The following is a 12,404-nucleotide window of genomic DNA, read 5'->3' on the forward strand; positions in this document are numbered from 1 at the left end:
GTTGGCTGACCTACAAAGAGGCTGCCCACAGCGATGATATGCTGGGGCGGGCTTGATAATCTCAGCCTGCGACTTCCACCCTACAGTGGAAGGAAATCCTGTCCTCAAGAATACTCAGCCAATCTGATTGATTGCTCTTGCAATCCCAGCAACACCAGAACTCAGGCCCATGACAGAGGCAGCATGGATTCCAGAGGCAGCATGGATTCCAGACTCAGCTAAGTCCAGGATTTTTGGGTGGGGTGGGATCAGGCACCCTAGTGCGGGGGTGGTGTGGTAGGAGGCCAGGGGGTGAGGCACACAGGAGGTGGTCCCATCCTGGGAGGGGATGGAGGGAGGGTGTCCCCAATGCACACAAAGCACTTCCCAAAGGAGATCCCCTTCATTCCTGCATTTCATCAGAGATCAGCCTGCCCACAATCATCCGCCTTCTAACGCCAACCATATTATTGCAGCAAAGGCAGAAGTAGGACTTTAATTACCCTTTAATTGAGGCAGCGAACGGCATCAATAGGTGTTATGTTTTAGGACTTTAGTCTCTTCTCAGAGTGTCTGATTAAGGTTAACGGGTCCCTGACGGCGCCCCTTCGCTTTGGGAGAGGAGTACGGCAGGGCTGCCCCTTGTCCGGCCAACTGTATTCCGTATGCGTGGAGCCATTCCTGCGCCTCTTGCGGAGGAGGTTGTCAGGTTTGGCCCTGCGCGGACCGGACGTAGGGGTGGTCCTGTCAGCTTACGCCGACGACGTGCTCCTCATGTTCACGGACCCGGCTGACCTGCAGAGGATGCGAGAATGCCAGGCGGTGTACTCCGCCGCGTCCTCCGCCAGGATCAACTGGGCCAAGTGCTCCGGACTCCTTGTTGGTCCTTGGGAGATGGACCCCCTTCCGGAGGAGCTCAGGCCTTTCACCTGGAGCAGGACCAACCTCCTCTACTTGGGGGCCCATCTCTGCCCAGCCGAGGAATCCTGGCCGGCGAACTGGCGGGAGCTGGAGGCCAAAGTCTCCGCCCGCCTGAGTCGCTGGACAGGACTGCTCCGAGTGCTGTCCTACGGGGCGCGAGTTCGCGTCATAAACCAGCTGGTCGCCTCCATGCTGTGGTACCGGCTGGTCCCTTTGACCCCTCCCCCTGGCTTTGTCACCGATATCCAGAGAACCCTCCTGCGGTTCTTCTGGGGCAATCGACTGCACTGGGTCCCTGCTGCGGTCCTGTATCTCCCGCTTGAGGAGGGCGGACAAGGTCTGGTGTGCCTCCGCACTCAGATAGCGACCTTCCATCTCCAGGCCCTGCAGAGGTACCTTTACGTTGAGCCCCCTCCACAGTGGTGTGCCATGGCGACGTATTTCTTCCGCCACTGGCACGGCCTCAATTATGACGTGCAGCTCCTGCATATCGAACTGGGGCGTGCTCCGACCGCCCTGCAGGAGTTGCCCGTCTTTTACCAGGACCTCCTCACTGTCTGGAACAAGGTCGCCTCGCGACGCAGCTCTCCCCCGTCAGGAGTAGCGGCTCTCGTGCGAGAGCCGCTGCTCAGGAATCCGCTCCTCCAGCCGTATAACTTCAGGTGGCTGGCAGAGAGGAGGGCTGTGGACGCCGGGGTGACCAGAATCGGGGACGTGCTCGATGGCGGAGGGGCGGGCTGGATGAGTCCCCGCGTGCTGGCTGAGCGCCCGTGGACGACCGTCCGGCGCGCGACCAAAGCCATCCTAGACCTTAGGACGGTCGTGCTCGGCCCCGAAACTGCACGCAAACTGGAGACGGCGCAGGCGTGCGGTGGGATCCCGCCCGAGCGTTCCCCTGTTCGGGCAGAATTCCACATTGGCCCAAAGCCTCAGCCCCCCCCCCCCGGGTGAGGTGCCCCACAGCCTGAGCCGCCTCGCGGAAATGCCCTCCGTGCCTTTTTCTACCGCGCGGAGGCGTTTCCTGTGCGGGCTGCTGCTGCACACCTTCCATCACTGCCTCCTCGCCTGTCGCCCGGATACACCTTGGCGGGCCTTGTTGCCGCCGGGCGGCGGAGGTCCCCGCTGGAGGTCCCTCTACGGAGGGATCTCCCCCAATTACGTCGGGGACCTGGGGTGGAGGGTGATGCATGCAGCAGTTCCGCACAACCGTAGGATTCACTGGTTCACGGGCTCCGAAGACTGCCCTTTCTGTGGCCTTGTGGAGTCCGTGGACCATGTCTTTGTTGTGTGTCTTAGGCTGCACTCCCTTTATGTTTTCCTGAAGAACCTTTTGTTGATGTTTTGTCTGCACTTCAGTCCCACGCTCCTGATGTACGGACACCCGGTGCGGAGAGGGGAGGGTCGGGATGGCGACCTCCTCGTGAACCTGCTCCTGGGCCTGGCGAAACGCGCCATTTACCGGTCCAGGCTGCGGGCGATCGAGGGGGCCGTCCATCCTGACTGTCTTCCCCTCTACCGCGGCTACGTTCGCGGCCAGGTGTCCCTGGAGAGGGAGCATGCGGTGTCCACGGGCGAGGTTGACGCTTTCCGCGCCCGCTGGGCACCGCAGGGGTTGGGGTGCATTATTGACCCCAATAATCACATTTTAATTTGATGTTTTTAAGTTTCCTTTGTACTTTTGATTTCTGTTCGGGCTGTTCCCCCTCCTTTTTGGGGAGCTGCCCCTTTTACTTTGTCCTGATTTAATCTGAGTTTGTTTACTTGGTTTGGTTTGACCTAAAAAGAGGACAGCAAAGAGCAAAAGAATTGATAGTCACACCAGGGATTACTTAACCAACAAGTCAGAGTTTATTGAGTTAGGTGTTGCTTCATCACAGTCTAAAATGGAAGAAAGATACAACCCCATGAATGCCCATGGTGATGTCACAGCAAGTCATGTGACTAATCACACAGTGATGCATTGTTTTACAGTACATAACAATAGGGAATAAGGGCAGACAGGCTAAAGGGCACATTACCCACTCACCATATTATGGGGAAAATGTTGGGGTGGGCACAAAGGTGACGGCTACCCACCAGCCTTACCTTACATACTCCATCCCTGCCAAAATCACACCTGCCGGGTGCAGTAAAATGCACCCTATTTGCTCTAATTCTCTCCCCGGAGACACTGACAGACCTGCTGAGTATTTCCAACATTTTCCTGCTTATTTCAGGTCCCCAACATCTGCAGCATTTTACTTTTCCTAAAGGATATCCTGGTCACTATGGTCTAAGAGCTGTACACCATTATCTATCTTACAGTTCTTTATATGCAGCTCAATGCAAATCGCTGTCTCAATCTGAAACAATGAGTTGCAGTAAATAATAATTCAATAACACTTTAGAAGTGGGATATTAGTAGTCAAAAATGAAAATGGCATAATTCAGTCAGTTTAAGAAAGAAAATAATTGTAAGAATAGACAAGGGTATAGACAGCATCAGCTATAAGGCTGTCTACTGGGATGCACTGCTGTTTCTCCTCCCACTGTCCAAATCCTTTATTCAGCTAACTTGGTTTTCTGCATGCTTGGAGGATTTTGTATCAAGGTTAGGCTGAGTCACAGTCAAAAAACGCTGTGCTTTGAGATGTCGAAATATCAGAAAAATGATTCCAAACTACAGGGAACTTTATACGGAGAGAATGTTATCAATCACAGATGTTAGGTACACCCATTATCAACTGTACTCTGATATAAAATGCCAAGCTCTCCACTGCCAGCAGCAGTCAAACAATTTACTAAATTACATGAGCTGCTGTTATATTAAACGCCTAATCCACTTACCCATTAAATGAGCAGAGTTAGTTCCATGCATCTGTGTACTTGCATCATGTTCCTGCACCATGTGATGATGGAAGCACATAAACAAATTAAACAATTGAAAATTAATATTGCTAACAGTCATTTCTAAGCCAACAACACTCTTCCATTAGGAGATATTCTCATTCTTATGAGGAACAGCTGTTTTGAATCTTTGCCCCTCACCCCCCAGTGAAGGGATCTAATCTATACAAAGAGGGCAAGCAGCCTTGTCCCTGATTCCTTTGGCCATGTGACCACCCCATCTACCAGTTGAATGTGGCGTGAGCTGGTGCAGCTGTCACATTCCAACCAAATTTACTTCACGGACCTCCCCCCAGTGACTGTACACATCAACAATCCAGAGCAAAAAGCTCATCAGCACTCTCTCCTAAAGTTCCTCTTCACGAAGAGTGAGGCCCAGTCTACACCTCATGCCAGGCGGTCAGAATGAGTCAGAGATGAATCATCAGGTGAATGAGTGTCAGCAATTTGATGACATATCTAAGACTAGGGATTACACTGTCAACATTCTCAATGGGGAAAAGTTGCTCCCATACAGTTTAAACATTTTGCTCACAAAATGTATTTCTCTAACCTATCAATTTTAATCATTCTCTTTGATCTTTTTCTCAAATGGTGCTGGAATAATAGGCCGATTTTGTGTTTTACCAGTCTTGATCTAAATGAGCATGGACATGCTGCAAATTGTAGCCATTATCCCCAAATATCGGGGCACTTGAATGTCTAGCTGCAAGTCTCTCCCATTGTTTCAGTGCAAGCTCCATGTTTCCTCAGTCTCATTGCATCTCATGCCATTGGTTTCTCCTTCCCTCCCTCTCAGCAAACTGATCCAATGATCTGTCCATCTGTCCAACAGATGAGCTGAAATTTTGTACAGCTCAAAGAAAAAACAATCTCATTATGCTCTAACTAGCACCAAACACCTCTGGTTCTGACTTTGTCAACATCTCTGGCTGAGCCTAGGAGGTGTCTTACTTCTGCATTTGTTCAACCCTGAACTGAACTTTAAATGTCATAGCCAGTCAATCCCTCGCCGGATTATATAACATATCAAATGACTCTTCGTTACACAACAATCCTTAACCTTCAACCCCAGTGCCTATCCCAGTTTCCTGTAATGATGTCATGAATAGGGCAAAGAAAAAATGATTGTGCCAGAATCTGAGTTGAACTGAATGTTGCTGGCATATGCCACAGCCTCCTGAGCCTCTGCTACAAAGTGCTTGAAGCCAGCCTTTCATTTTTAAAAATGAGAACATCCTTACAGTAATCACTAATGTCAAATGTAACATGAATGAATTGATCAGGGAACTATCAGTATATTTAGATATCAATCTGTTTGATGTCAGGACAAGTTTTCTTTTTGCTTTAGGATGCGGCGCTGTCTACATCTATATTTATTTGTACTCAGTATCAAGGGTAAGAAGATTTATCACTTGCTATTTCATCGATTTTATGTAATACTTAAAATAAGTATTAAATACTTATTTTGTAATTTCTGTCCCGATAGTAATTTATGTTCTACAAGGGGTATTTAATATATAACTACTGTCTCTAAGAAGTGTTGAAAAACTAAATACGATTGTGACTTTGCATACTCAAAAGCATTCACTTAGATTATTTGAATTAGGATCTGATCTGTTATGAGTACCATTTTATATTTTCAACATATTAATGTTTTCTATGGTGTTTCAGCAATTAAATCAATATCTTCAAAATTAGTCAATTCACCATTTGGTTTTATATTAATTCTAACAAGACCCTGTGAGGTAGCTCACGGTGGCTGTGTATAAAAGCACCACCTTTGCTGAACCACAGAGAACTAATAACTCCAGGTTCAATGCCTAGTCCACTCTTAACAAATTGAAGTTATTGCTACATCTTGCATTTTTCTGCATTCATCGCATCATAGTTTTGCCTGAAAGCTGGGTGAGCGTGATGACATAAAGGGATGGTAGTGGTGGAGATTAATTATGAAGTTATAATGAATGGTGGACATATAATATAGTTTTTATCATATGACTGAGTGATGGGCCACAGACAAATACCATGTATGATGTACACGTAGCACACAGCAGTAAGACAGGAGAGCAGGGATTGTCAAAATCACCAAGCTGAGATGTGTGGGATATAACCTTGATTGCAATATCTTTTTCAAAATTGTCCTTATGAAAACAAAAAATGTAAACCTTTTATTATTTTTGAAGGTAGAAGGGACTGAAAAGTGCCTCATTTTCATCGTAATGCGTGTGCCCCGGTTATGTTTAAATATGTGGCGGAATTTTCCGGCCCTGCTAAGGGCCGGAACGGAGGCAGAATGGGAGCTGAAAATACCAGCTCCAACCAGCCTGCTGTTTGTCTGACATCCCATTCCCGGCATCTGCCAGCTTTTCAGAGGCGGGTTTTGGGCTGGCAGGGCTATCTGTCCCCAAAAAGCAGGTAGCCAATCAAGCTCTAAGGACCTTTTTAGGTGTAGTTAATGGAGGTTAGAACAAATAACAAAGAAAATTATCATAGAATCATAGAAACCCTACAGTGCAGAAAGAGGCTATTTGGCCCATCGAGTCTGCACCGATCACAATCCCACCAAAGGCCCTACCCCCATATCTCCACATATTTACCCGCTAATCCCTCTAACCTACGCATCTCTGGACACTAAGGGGCAATTTTAGCATGGCCAATCGACCTAACCCGCACATCTTTGGACTGTGGGAGGAAACCGGAGCACCCGGAGGAAACCCACGCAGGTACGAGGAGAATGTGCAAACTCCACACAGACAGTGACCCTAGCCGGGAATCGAACCCAGGACCCTGGAGTTGTGAAGCAGCAGTGCTAACCACTGTACTACCGTGCCGCCCAGCACAGGAACAGGCCCTTCAGCCCTCCAAGCCTGCACTGACCAACTACTCCCCCAGCAGCGAGTTCCAGGCACCCACCACCCGCTGTGTAAAAAAACTTCATATATCTCTTTTAAACCTTGCCCCTTGCACCTTAAACCTATGCCCCCTGGTAATTGACTCTTCCACCCTAGGAAAAAGCTTCTAACTATCACTCTGTCCATGCCCCTCATAATCTTGTAGACTGAGATTTTCCAGCAGCAATCAACCATTCTTCAGGCAGTTAAGATATGGGATTCAAAACAGAAAATTATGGAAAGACTTAGCAGAATAGACAAGTCACATTTTAGATTAAATGATCTACACTTGAAATGTTACCTTGCCACAGATCCTAACTAACCTGCTGAATACTACTGTAATATTGAATGGAAATCATAGACATCTGAGAAAGATATAAATTAAATTGATTTGAAATCATGGCATTGAAAAATTGTCCAATCAAGCACTCATTCAATTGTTCTTCATATTTCCTTCTAACCACATTTTTCCACATGAACCAAAACCTTGATATTATTCAGCTGAGCATAAATGCACCGTAGTCGATGTTGGATTAACTAATGGTAATTTACCATTATGGGGGTATTTCAAAATATTTTTCTGTAGCTTTCAGAGGAATGATTTTAAAATAGCAAGTTGTAATATATTGTGAGACTGCAACAAGTGGTCAGTAATTCATCTGAATCACAAAATGAAAGAAATTGTCTGAATTCACTCTAGTGTTCCATTATAATTCAAAGGAGGTATGAAGCTCCATGGGTTGTCTTATTCCATTTTAATCCCCTTGCGCCATGTCAGTGCAATACGTGTAGTAGGTATGTGATGACATACATATTTTACCAGCACCATTGAGCTTTTCAGCACTGTAACTTTACCAAGTAATAGTAATCAATTACTATGAAATAGTACAATCAGCTCCATGTTGTGTTGAAGATTCCTTCTCACATGTATTGACTCTAAATTTTCTCTTTTTCCAATGCATTCATGTCTCTGTTAGATTGCTATTTCTATGATCATTTTACATACCAATGTCTGACTCAGTATTAGTCACATTTACAGATAGAAAGTAGTGCAGAACAGGTTCCTTCATTTTCTGCCCTCCTCTGGGGCTCCTCTTCCCTCATGTTACTGCTGGTGTAAGTCATTGAAAGCTCCTGCAACATTAGGGAAGTATTGGTTGCACCAGGAAGGAATGCAGAGAACTTCACTGTCCAGAACACGCTTCCATTGCTTCTATAAGAGCAACGTTTAAAAAGCACTTGAATAAGTGCATAGATGGGAAAAGATTAGAGGGATATGGGCCAAATGCAGGCAATTGGGACTAGCTGGAAGGGAACCATGGACGGCATGGACGAGTTGGGCCAAAGAGCCTGTTTCCGTGCTGTATTTCTCTATGACTCTATGATATATAATTTTTTATGTTAAAATGTATTGGACAATTCAATCCTGTTCTATTTCCCTCTCAAAATACAGATGGTTTGCTCTAGATTCAGGTGTTTGATTTGATTTGATTTATTGTCACATTATTGTCGCAGTGAAAAGTATTGTTTCTTGCATGCTATGCAGACAAAACATACCGTTCATAGAGAAGGAAACAAGAGAATGCAGAATGTAGTGTTACAGTCATAGCTAGAGTGTAGAGAAAGATCAACTTAATGCAAGGTAAGTCCATTCAAAAGTCTGACAGCAACAGGGAAGGAGCTGTTCTTGAGTCGATTGGTACATGACCTCAGACTTGTGTCTTTTTCCCAAAGGAAGAAGGTGGAAGAGAGAATGTCTGGGGTGCGTGGGGTCCTTAATTATGCTGGCTGCTTTGCCAAGGCAGTGGGAAGTATAGACATAGTCAATGGATGGGAGGCTGGTTTGCATGATGGATTGGGCTACATTCACGACCGTTTGTAGTTTCTTGCGGTCTTGGGCAGAGCAGGAACCATACCAAGTTGTGATACAACCAGAAAGAATGCTTTTTACGGTGCATCTGTAAAAGTTGGTGAGAGTCATAGCTGACATGCCAAATTTCCTTAGTCTTCTGAGAAAGTAGAGGCGTTGGTGGGTTTTCTTAACTATAGTGTCGGCATTGGGGACCAGGACAGGTTGTTGGTGATCTGGACACCTAAAAACCTGAAGCTCTCGACCCTTTCTACTTCGTCCCCATTGATGTAGACAGGGGCATGTTCTCCTTTACGCTTCCTGAAGTCGGTGACAATCTTCTTTGTTTTGTTGACATTGAGGGAGAGGTTATTGTTGCCGCACCAGTTCACCAGATTCTCTATCTCATTCCTGTACTCTGTCTCATCATTGTTTGAGATCCGACCCAGAACGGTGGCGTCGTCAGCAAACTTGAAAATCAAATTGGAGAGGAATTTGGTCACATAGTCATAGGTGTATAAGGAATAGAGTAGGGGGCTGAGAACACAGCCTTGTGAGGCACTGGTATTGAGGACGATCGTGGAGGAAGTGTTGTTGCCTATCCTTACTGATTGTGGTCTGTGATTTAGGAAGTTCAGAATCCAGTCACCGAGGGAGGTGCCAAGGCCCAGGCCATAGAGTTTGGAGATGAGTTTCGTGGGAATAATAGTGTTGAAGGCTGAGCTGTAGTCAATAAATAGGAGTCTGACATAGGTGTCCTTGTTATTCCAGGTTTAAGTGCAGGGCCAGGGAAATGGCGGTAGACAAACTGTAGTGGGTCCAGGTAGTCCGGGAGGCTGGAATTGATTCGTGCCATGACTAACCTTTCAAAGCACTTCATAATGAAGTGTCGGTGCAGACTCGATGGGCCGATCAGCCTCTTCTGCATTGTATGATTCTGTGATTCTAATGCAAACCCAGCCATTCCATTGAGCTATGATGACTTGCTGAACTTTCTTGATAATCTCCTCACCTCTATCTGTCCTTGTACCTTTCCGCATCTTTCTCCCTGAAACCATAGCCGTTTCGCTTGAGCTTTTTGATCAGCAGATGATTTTGGCATCACTCTCATTGGTCAAAATCCCACAGCAACACACTTTATTGCACCAATCATAGTTATAGTTCTCTCAACTGCTTTGCTTTTAATTTAAATTCTCTCATTTTTCTGACACTCTCTGTACAAGACTGTGCTGCAGCTTATCAGCTCATTATTACTCATTAACTCTTCGCTGCTCCATCATGCAATGGCCCCCACAGCGTAATCCAGCAATATTTTATAAATCAGGATTGCAGAAATCGCCCGTAAAGCTTCAACGATGGAATACACCAGCCTCAATTTTTATTTTTTAATAAATCAATAAAACAGGATGGGTTTTCAATGCAAAACCCAGTAGTCACAAAGCGATGATATTGTATACAGCAACACAGAGGCAAGTATAAAATAAAAGCAGAAAATGCTAGAAGCTCAGCTCTGAGGAACCTGAGAATGTGATCTATTTTTTCCTTTCCTTTTTATTTGTTCTTATTGTCAATTTCTAGTAGTTTCCAGCTATTGTGCTTTTAACTCCAGTAAATGTCATAAATTTGCTGTCACGCAATAACTGTGAGCTTGATTTATTGCAGAAGCCGCAGCTTATCACAGGGGCAACAACGCTATCTCAGTTTCTACAGAGGTATTGTCCTGTGGTAACAGAGACTTATTATCCGACCTTTTGGTGCTGGGAAGCAAGAGTCCAGACACTGCTCAGGCCATTCATCACAGCCAAGCCTTGGGTGGAATACAGAAAGTAGGCATCATTTATATTCTGTCTATTGTACTGTTGGCATTGTCCAAATCATTACTTGTACTGTACTTACATATAAATCAGATTTCAATGTACATTCAAATTACTGGCTTTTTGGAAATGTATGTCTGAACCAAAATATTCAAACACTGACTCAACCATTAATTATTCTGCTTTTTCACTGCCCAACACATTAAACAGTTACATTATATCTTGTATTTGAGTCAGAATTTACAGCTATATTGGTTTTAGAATTTTCTTTTAGATTAAATTGTTGAACAAATTATTAAATGGGTGGTGAGTGGGAGCAATTTGTAAAATTAGCTTTTGTTTAAAAAATCTGTCATTTCAGGAAATCCTGATCTGAGCAAAATCCAAATCCAAAAGCATTGCATTTGTTGGCAGGCTTGTTGTTGCATTCAGCTGCATCATTTGTTTAAAATAGTAATAATAATCATCAAAATAATTGATCACATGTTTGTCCAGAAAATAATGACGACATAAATTAATGATATTACCAAAAAAATGAGATTGCTGTGTGAAAGTGCGTCTTAAAAATTAATCCATTTTTCATTTTGTTTATTGTTTCTGCATTACAGTGAGCTCATTAAAACAGCAGATGGTGGACATATTTCCTTGGATTGGAATGATAGTGATGACAATGCACTATATCCTGTTTCTGCTACAAGACCTACTATCCTTATCTTACCTGGACTTACAGGAACGAGTAAGGAATCATATATACTGCACATGGTTAAACAGAGTGAAATACTTGGATACAGGCAAGAGTTACTTCTATTGATTACTATTTTCATGTTTTTTGTTTACGATCTATGCATCATTTTCCAGTCAGTGGGGAGGGCAAACAACCAACTCCCACGCTTCTGCCAATCTCTCTCAAGATATTAACACTGGGAAATGGAACCAGTTTCCATTTTTGGCACTCCCAGGTTCGATAGAGCATGGTTAAATGCAAGTTACATCTCCCTTTACTCTCTTCCGGCATATGTCATCACCAGCCTTGGAAAATTATTCCCTACAGCACTAGTGTGACACTTGTTAGATCAGCCCAGTAGGTTAAACAAATCACATTAGTTCCAATGTCAAAAATAAATTCATAAGTTGGTTTTATTAATATTGATAGAACGTACAAGTATATCTTTACATTCTACATGCTTACAATTATGATATCCATTAGGGTCTGTAACTACTTCAATCCAGGTTAAGGGTGGAATTTTACCTAAAAATGGCGAAGTGTCAGGATCTGACTTAAAATCAGTGCATTTCTCTCCAGAGAAACAGACTGTTTTTTCCCCCAGATCTTATGGAACTTTGTCAAAAAAAACAAAAAGGGCACCTTAATCAGAGGAAAATATAACCTCCCCCAACATGCACACCCACCATGGAGGTCTCAGGGGCTGCCCCCACCCCCACGATCAAAGCCGGCATCCCCCCACTCCTCCAGTGCAGTTAAAGCAAGCATCCCCCACCCCACTGAATCAAAGTCAGCAACCCCTCTCTGCCCAGAATCAAAGCAAGCATCTCTCCCCCTGTGCCAACCTGGCAGTGCCAACCTGTGCCAGAGGGCACTGCCTGGCCATGTCCCTCTCCCCCGGGGGCTATACTCACTTTCATGCTCCCAGGAGAATCTCCATGATAGATTCACGTTTGGGTGGAACTGTTGTAAACCTTGGAGTGATGTCACATCGATAAGTTTGAAAATACGGTGAAGAGGGGAATCATGGAGTGATGGAGGTCTTTAATTACATTCAAATGTATGTAAATGTAGGCGTGTAAATTATGGCTGTGTACCTGATTATGACGCTGGCATGGGGTGGGAAAAATCGGAAATCGTTATCTCGCTGGCGAGATTCACAATTTTCGGGTTTCACTGGATCTTGAGATCCCACCGCCATTCCCATGGACAGAGAGAACGGGCTCAAGATCGCCCCCTAGATCTCAACACTGGATATCAATAATTACTGAAAGCAGTTCATATCTGTACATCACAAAGACAAGGGGCAGAATGTTCCTGAATGATGGTGGGGACTC

At 44.9% G+C, this 12,404-nt stretch overlaps 1 protein-coding gene across 3 annotated transcripts in view; it reads left to right on the forward strand.

Moving 5' to 3' along the window:
- abhd3 (abhydrolase domain containing 3, phospholipase) overlaps positions 1-12,404 on the forward strand; it is a 70,931-nt gene that overhangs the window by 19,803 nt on the left and 38,724 nt on the right. For all 3 annotated transcript variants that reach the window (XM_078217052.1, XM_078217054.1, XM_078217053.1), the window contains exons 2-3: positions 10,192-10,355; positions 10,952-11,134. In XM_078217052.1, the coding sequence (XP_078073178.1) occupies positions 10,192-10,355; positions 10,952-11,134 (347 nt within the window). The remainder of the gene's footprint in view (positions 1-10,191; positions 10,356-10,951; positions 11,135-12,404) is intronic.

The sequence above is a fragment of the Mustelus asterias genome, chromosome 7 (assembly GCF_964213995.1).
Source record: "Mustelus asterias chromosome 7, sMusAst1.hap1.1, whole genome shotgun sequence".
Taxonomy (NCBI): Eukaryota; Metazoa; Chordata; class Chondrichthyes; order Carcharhiniformes; family Triakidae; genus Mustelus; species Mustelus asterias.